Here is an 8,531-nt window from a genome sequence, read left to right as displayed (position 1 = left end):
GGCCACTACAGCCTCAACCTGCTGGGCTCAGGCGATCCTTCTGCTTCAGCCTTCCAAGTAGCTGGAATTACAGGCATGCACCACCATGCCCAGTTAATTTTTAGATTGATTGTAGAGATGAGATCTCACCAAGTTATCCAGGCTGGTCTTGAACCCCTGGGTTCTGGCAGCCCTCTGGCCTCTGCCTCCCAAAGTGCTGGGATTATAGACTTGAGCCACTATGCTCTGCCTCATTGAGATTTAACTAACACATTAAAAGCTCAATGAATGTTCACTATTAATATAAATAATATTATTATGACATTATTGATATTATTATACTTATTTGGGTATTAACAGGTTTCTGATCTTCCAGATCTTCAAGAAAAGCAAACTCGTCCTGGGAGGAGTCACTTTCATGATCAGTATTGACTCTCAATTATGGCTGCACATTAGAATCATTTGGAAGGTTTTAGATGGAGAAGGAGGAGGACAATAAGAATAAGAATAAGAAAAAGAATAAGAGTAGGAATAAGAGTAAGAGTAAGGAGAAGGAGAAGAAAGCAATGCCCAGGATCCACCAGAAGAGACTCTAGTTCAACAGATCTTAGATAGGGCACAGGCACTCCCTTCCCCCAAATTTTGTTTAGTTCCCCAGCAGTTTCCTAATGTACAGCCAAGAACCTTATCAAGGACAGGTGAGAGTCAGCTAGGAGCAAACATTAGGAATAAGCATGCTAACACTTGGAGAGGCAAACAAAAAGGAAGGACTACAGGCCAGGAGAGTAAGAGAAATGATGGTAGGACCTCCTCTCAGCTTTGTCCAGGAAGAGCCATGCTGAAGTGCTTGCATCTTAGGGCTTATTTTTGCATAATTATTCCTTGACATGGCCCTAAGATTAGGCTTGACAACCAACTTTCCTGGTGACCTCTGCCCTTTCCCCTGCCTCCAATCATACATCTTAGTTTACTTTTTGATGCCCCTATTTAAAAAGCAACAGAACCTTTCTTTGAATATTCAATTTGTAAATTCCATCAAGAAGCCTGGTTTCCTTAGTGATAATATATACCTGAGACAGGTCAGATGTAGTTACAGTGATTAATGGTTTCAGCTCACGGTACTCCTATCAACTAAAAAGATGTGTTTGTTCTTTTGAAGGAATGAGAGACTTAAGCCATGAGAATGAACTAGGTTGTTGTTCTTAATCTGTAATAGCTTCAAAAGCTCACTTAACTCTTAACTAAAATGTGAGGGTGGCGTGGAAGACAGAGATAATGTCCACATTCAAAGAGTCAGAGAAATGAACCAAGAAGAAGCAGCCAAAAAAAAAGTCTTACATATCTGATGCTTTATACAAACCAGAAGTTCTGGGTGATCGTATCCTTTCATTTCTGTCTTCACCTCACATATTTGTTATAGAAACATTTCAAAAAGTAGTGAAAAGTACAAAAAGAAATTTAAAATGAGTCATAATTTCAATACTTTTTTATTTGCTGTGTTTTTATTAAAAAGGTGAACTTATGTTTCAATTACTATGCTAAGCATTTCATGAGAATTATCTCATTTAATCCCCACAATAGCCCTTGGAGGGAGATTCTATTAATATTTCCCTTACCTCATTTTAGAAGTTCTGAAACAGAGTCTTAGAAAAATTGCCTTAACCAAGTTCAACTCTGATTTATTTATTCACTCAACAAGTATGTATTGAGTTCCTACTATGTGCCAAGCATGATGCCTATATGGTTATAAGAGTGAGCCAGAAATTCTCATAATCCATCTCTTACCTCCCCTACTGCTGTTACACTGGTCTAAGTCACCAACATCTCTCGCCTGGATTGCTGTAATAGCTTCTAACTGGTCACCCGCTTCTACCCTTAGTCCCCTGCAGTCTATTCTAAACACAGTAATTGTGTCACTCCTCTACTCAAATACCTTTGATGGCCCTCCATGTCACTCAGAATCAAAGCTGAAGCCCTTCCAGGGGTCAATAACACAACACCCAACCTGTGCCTCCTGCACCATCTCCTCATCGCCTGCCACCCTCACCTTCATGCTCTGCTCTCCTAACCCTGGCTTCCTTCCTGTCCCTTGAACATGCCAGTCCTGCTCCTTTCTTAGTGGTTTTGTGACCTTGGTTCCCTTAGTCTGGAATGTCCTTAACCCTTATAGGGGCTCAGAACGTAATACCTCAAAGTATGCCACATTGGCATATTGATTATTTCTAGCTGAAGGCACTGAGAGCCAGCAGAGGCACCTTCCTTTTCTACCTAAAAGCAGGTCATGAAATTTATTATGAGAAAGATGCCCTCCCTGCACTAGGAAGAGAAAAACATTCTTATCACTAGCGACAGAGTTGTCACCAAAATGGACCTGTAAAAACAAACGTACTAAGATCATCTTTATTTTCCACTAGTTTCTCCTATATGTTTCCCAATCACTGTCCCACAATTTTCTGCCTCTAGTCCAAGCCCCTTTGTCTTGTCATATCCCTGTAATTTATCATTCTTTCTGTATACAAGCTTTCAGGCATAAAGTCATCTTTGTGTCTTCATTTTCCTCTGAGAACTCTCAGGTACTTGTAAAAACATTAAATAAATAGGTGTGCTTTTCTCCCGTTAATCTGTCTGTGTTATTTTAATTCTTAGGTTAGCCACCAAACCTAGAAGGAAGGTTTCCTCCCCTATATCCAGATAACCACATGATTCACTTCCATACTTCCTTGAAAACTTTGCTCAAGTGTCACTTTTTCAATGAAGTCTTCAATGACCACCCTATTATAACTGCAATATTTGTCCCACCCCTTCCCACTTTTACCTATAGATATATGTTATATTAATTTATTTTGCTTATTTTCTCTCTTTAGGATGCAAGTTTACGAGGGCAGGCATTTGTCCTCTTTTAATCATTGTTCTTTGCATAATGACTATTCTCTTCTTCATAGCATTTATTTAACAAACACTTAGCACTTAACATGTTAAAAAAAACACTGTACTAGCAAAACCAACTCATTAATATTCTTCTACAAACATCAACCCATTTAATCCTCACAATGTCTCTATGAGATAGTCATTATTGCTATCTCTATTTTGAAGATGCTGAATCAGAGGCCCACAAATGTTAGGTAACTTGCCCAAGGTTGTGCAGAGAGTAGTGTAGGGCCAGGATTTGAATTCAGGCAGTCTAACTCCAGGGTCCAAGCTGTTACCCACTCACCTTTTAAATGCATACTCTTCTGTGGGAACCAGGGTAATCCGGAACTTTGAGACAAGTACTATCCCCTTCATTGCTACAGTGACCAAGTTCTCTAATCCCAAAATATAAACACACAAGCTCACACTGTTAACTAAAGGATAATTAGAGAGCAAATGAAATTAAAGATAGTCAAAGTACTGCAATTTTGCTGAAGTGTAAAATAAATAAAACATAGATTACTTCCCTATAGTTGCTAGTAAGGTTTACAGAGTCTAAGGAACTTTTTCATTCATCAACACCTCTTATTTCTGAAGCCAGTAAAACTTAGGCTCAGAACTGTAAATGTTTATGCTTCATGTCCAACATAAAAAGTAAAGTACAGTATTAGTCTTTAATAGTTGACTGCAATGTAGGTAAAAGTACTGTTTAATGATGCAAGGCAGGAATAGAAGATTAAATTTAATGCCCAAGAACTAAATGAAGGGCTTCAATGATGTTAGAGTTAGAGATTGTTCCATGAATTTTCTATTTAAAAAATATGGCACTGTGCAAGAAATACTAATTGGATAATATTTTACCTTTTAATATTTTGGGATAAGCCAGGGCTAATGAGCATATAAACTAGGCTTAGGTTCATCAGCTCTAAAGACTTTTAGCTCTGATACCTTTCTTTTGTTGTCTTTCTTTTCTTTTTTATAGTAGTCTTTCAGCTGCTGATTGTGATAAAAATGTGTTTAAGAGGTGTACTGTAGACCTCTATCTATCACCATATACTAAAACAACTCTAGGTGGATCAAAGACCCAAACATAAAACCTAAAACTATAAGAATCTTAGGAAATGCAGGAGATACTCTTACAGAAATTGGAATAGGCAACCAATTCTTCATCAAAATCCCAATAGCTCATGCCATAAGAGATAAGATTGACAAGCGGGACTTCATGAAACTGAAAAGCTTCTGTAAACCAAAAGAAACCATTAAGAGAAGGGAGAGATAGCCCACAGAATAGGAAAATATATTTACCAACCATATATCTGACAAAGGCTTAACCTCCAGAATCTACAAGAAACTCAAATGTGCCAAAAACAGCCCTATTAAAAAGTGGGCAAAAGATATGAATAGACACTTCTCAAAAGAAGACATACACGCAGCCAATAGATACTTGAAAAAAATGCTCAGCCTCACTAATCATCAAGGAATTGCAAATCAAAACCACTCTGAGATACCACCTAACTCCAGTCAGGATGGCCATCATTATTAGCTCAAATATCAACAGATGTTGGAGAGGATGTGGAAAAAAGGGAATGCTTCTACACTGTTGGTGGGAGCATAAACTAGTACAACCTCTGTGGAAAACAGTGTGGTATTTCTAAAAGATCTAAAAATCAACCTTCCATACAACCCAGCAGTCCCCCTTCTGGGAATATACTTGGAGAAACTCAAATCATTCTACAAAAAAGATACCTTTGCATGCATGTTTATTGCAGCACTATTCACAAGAGCAGAAACATAGAATCAATCGTGCTGCTCATCGAAAGTGGACTGAATTTTTTTAAATGTGGTACATATACACAATGGAATATTACACAGCCACAAAGAAGGAAAAACCCATGGACTTCACAGCAACTTGGATGGATTTACAACCTATCGTACCCAGTGATCTATTGCAGAAACAAATAACTGAGTGCCACATGTTCTCACTCATAAGTGGATCCTGAACATTTATCATAATACTACATAAAAGAGATTGGCAGTAGCAGATCACTGCCAGGGGTGGGGGGTAGCATATAACATTAGTAAAGGTACCTGATTCCAAATCAGGCAAAGTGAGGACCAATGGGAGGCCCAAACTTTGTACCTGTACAATGATCACTTATGTACATTGTACCTGTACAATGACCACTGATGTACCTAACCTTGAATTGTACACCACATCTTTAAAATTAAAAAAGAAGTATACTGTAAATTGATAGCACAAGAGAAATAGAACTTTTCTTCCATATTTTTATTTGTTACAGCAATTATATTAATACATATAAAATAAAACTTTTAAATGATAAATACTACCCATAGCCCTACTATCAAAGTCAATAATTCTGTTCATTTTTCTCTGTCTAGTCTTTGTCTATATATAAGCTTACTTTTAAAAAATCAATACATCTCTCAATTGTGTGTAGTTGAGTTACTGTTACACTCTTTTCATAAATATAGCATATACTTGCTATGCTGAAATCATGGCATGGTGGAGCTGGAAGGGACCTTAGAGATTATCTGATTCAAATCCTGCATTTTAGAAGTGGCTGTATTGTCAGCATTGTCAGTTTTAGTAGTCATAATAGCTCCTTCCATTCAGTCAATATCAGAAATATCTGCTGAATACTTTCTATGTATTAACTCGAATTTTCCTTACAATTATAAAAGAGTAAATGGAAATTATCTGGGGTTGAGTCATATAGCATAGGGACAACAATAGCACCAATCTCCTTGGGTTATGGAAGATTAAATGAGGCGAAATATGTAAATCATCTGGCATGGAACCTAGCTATTTTTATTATCATCATCCATTTTTCAGATGAGGAAGCTGAGGTTCAGAATGGTTAAAAAACTTGGTTACGTAGTTTTGTATTTCAGTTTCTCTCACACAGTCAACTGAGCTAGTACCTAGAGCCTAGAGTAGTGCTTCATAAGTGTATTCAGTGGACTCCATGCTTCAAAATCACCTGGAGTGAATAATAAAAATTTGGTTTCCTTGGCCTTTCCCCAGACTGACTCAATAGCCTCTCTGGATGTAGAGAACAGAAATACACATTTTAGAAGTTCACTAGGTGCTTCTGTGCACTAAAATTTAGAATCATTGATGTTCAACTTTCCAAACTCAAGTTCCTGGCTCCAGCTCAAGTTTCCACCTCTGTGAAATGGAAATAACATTCTATCCCATTGAGCTGGTTGGGAAGATTAAAATAATATATTGTATAAGAAAGTGCTTTGTACACTGTTAAAGAATTATTGTTTCTCTCCATCTGAATCAAACCCTTACCAACTAGGGCAGGACAATGGTCAGTCTCCAAATTAACAGCACCATCACAGACACAGTTCATACCAAGCCTAACCAGGTAGTCAATGAGATTATATTGCATTTATTTTCTCTCATTACTTAACTTTTTTGGGGGGAGGGGGGTTGGAGTCTCACTCTGTCTCCCAGGCTGGAGTGCAGTGGCATGCTCACAGCCACTTCAACCTCGACCTGCTGGGTTCAGGTGATCCTTCCACCTCAACCTTTCAAGTAGCTGGAACTACAGGCACTAACCAGCATATCCGGTTAATTTTTTTAATTATTGTAGAAATGAGGTCTCACCAAGTTGCCAGGCTGGTCTCGAACCTGTGGGTTCAGGCAATCCTCTTACCTTGGCCTCCTAAAGTGCAGGTATTATAGGTGTGAGCCACTCCTCTCGGCCTCATTACTTAACTTTTACCCTAAACATATAGACATTTTTCTTTTTTTTCCTGAATATTTATTAAAGTTGTTTCATATACAATTTCTCATTTTGGAAGTCCTTTATGTAAAGATTATTCTTTTGTCTGATGACAAACAGTAGCCACAGGGATTATTCTGGACCTCCACGTTGAATAAATTCGATTTCTTCTTGAGACACAAGTTTCCTTCTGTATTACTGAGGTAATGTTTTTATTATTTCTGCAGGGTCTGGTGGACCCTGATACATCAACAAATCTGGTGATTTACTTCCCTTAGATTGCTGTGAAATTACAGGAGAGTGAGATGGTAGCCCTGCTGATCTCAAAGCTTCTGATACATTGGGTCTAGGATTGTCTCTTCTGTCAAGGAATCTTCTTAATGGAGTGTGTGGCTTCACCACCTGAACGACCCGGCTGGCAGACGCCATCCTGCTGCCCATCATGACCCTCCAAGAAGGGGAAGCTTCCGGGCACCAGCGGTGTGCGGACACCAGCCGAGCCGTGGGCGGCGGGGGCAGGGCGTCCCGACATTTTTCTAAAGACTTGATGTCATCTCCTTGCATCCCCCACAGCAAAGCTCTTCCCGGACAAAATTGGACATTGACACAATTGATTTTTTTTTTTTTTTTTTTGAGTCAAGGGTCTCACTCTGTCACGCAGCCTGTGGTACAATGGCACCATCCACAATTCACCACATCTTTGACCTCCTGAGCTCAGGTTATCCTTCCGCCTCAGCCTCCCAAGTAGCTGGGACTACAGGCATGCACCACTACACACAGTTAATTTTTTGATTTTTTTTTGTAGAGATGATGTCCACTATGTTGTCTAGACTGGTCTCAAATTCCTGTGCTCAGACAATTCTCCTGCCTTGGCCTCCCAAAGTTCTAGGATTACAGGTGTGAGTCACTGCACCGGGCCATCTCAATTCATCTTAAATACTATTCCTCATTGTGTTATTTCCTCACCTGTTCCAGTAGAATCATAGTTCCATTTGTCTGTGGGTTACTAGCAAGCCTGCAGTTTGCTGAAGAGGTCTTTCTACTTCATGTTTTATATCTGGCACTATTAAATTGTGTCTGACATTTTCTTTTCCAGATATGTGATTATGAGTTAAATAAGCCCATAATCAAACCAGCCCACTTGGCTAATCTCCCTCTTAATAGAGTAGCTTTTAGGGAAGGGACTATGAGCAGTGCACAAAGAAAAAGCTCAGAAGCCACAAAGAGTAGAGAATAATGTATGAGCTGTGGGCAGGACCGGACTAAAGTAGCGATAAGAATGTGCCCCAGTGAAAAACAGCATGAGTTGTTTTCTTCCCACTCTCTTCCACAAAGCTAGCCTCTCCATGGAAACTTCTCACAAAGAGAATGGAAAAATTTTAGCTAGAAAAATGTGGATTTCCATCTACCTAAAGGAAAATTTCAGGTCCATCGAGGCTCTAAGTGTCTGGATTCTTCAAACCACATACTCACACTAAAAAGCCAGCAGGGGCTTGTTGATTTCTATTTGACTAGTTCCTACTTTGCTCCATTTTTATGAGTGTGGTGGAACCACCAATGCTAGCTCTGAATTTCCCTATTCAAAGCGATTTCTCTAGGGTTAGAGACGCATGAAACTCAGGCCTAGCCAATAAATGTTCTGCACTTAGCCAGGTGTGGTAATGTTCATCTGTAGTTCCAGCTACTTGGAAGACTGAGGCGGAAGGATTGCCTAAGCCCAGCAGGTCAAGGCTGAGGTGGCTGTGAGCATACCACTGCATTCCAGCCTGGGCGACAGAGTTAAGACTCCAACTCAAAAAAAATAAAATAAAAGTTCTGCCTTGGGATTCCTTTTTAAATTTTGAAACTAGAGGAGAAAAAGCTTTGCATTTTTGGTCACAGAACTAA

At 39.2% G+C, this 8,531-nt stretch overlaps 1 protein-coding gene across 1 annotated transcript; it reads right to left on the bottom strand.

Moving 5' to 3' along the window:
- Nucleotides 1–6,744: 6,744 nt before the first annotated feature.
- On the bottom strand, nucleotides 6,745–7,088 carry LOC103265758 (28S ribosomal protein S36, mitochondrial-like). Its single transcript, XM_021715190.1, is given in 1 exon segment — nucleotides 6,745–7,088. A coding segment is annotated over 1 exon segment (312 nt). The 3' UTR covers nucleotides 6,745–6,776.
- Nucleotides 7,089–8,531: the final 1,443 nt, after the last annotated feature.

This window comes from Carlito syrichta, unplaced genomic scaffold (assembly GCF_000164805.1).
Source record: "Carlito syrichta isolate Samal-C Ts95f unplaced genomic scaffold, Tarsius_syrichta-2.0.1 Scaffold306834, whole genome shotgun sequence".
NCBI classification, from domain to species: domain Eukaryota; kingdom Metazoa; phylum Chordata; class Mammalia; order Primates; family Tarsiidae; genus Carlito; species Carlito syrichta.
This window is presented reverse-complemented; position numbering and strand designations above follow the sequence as displayed.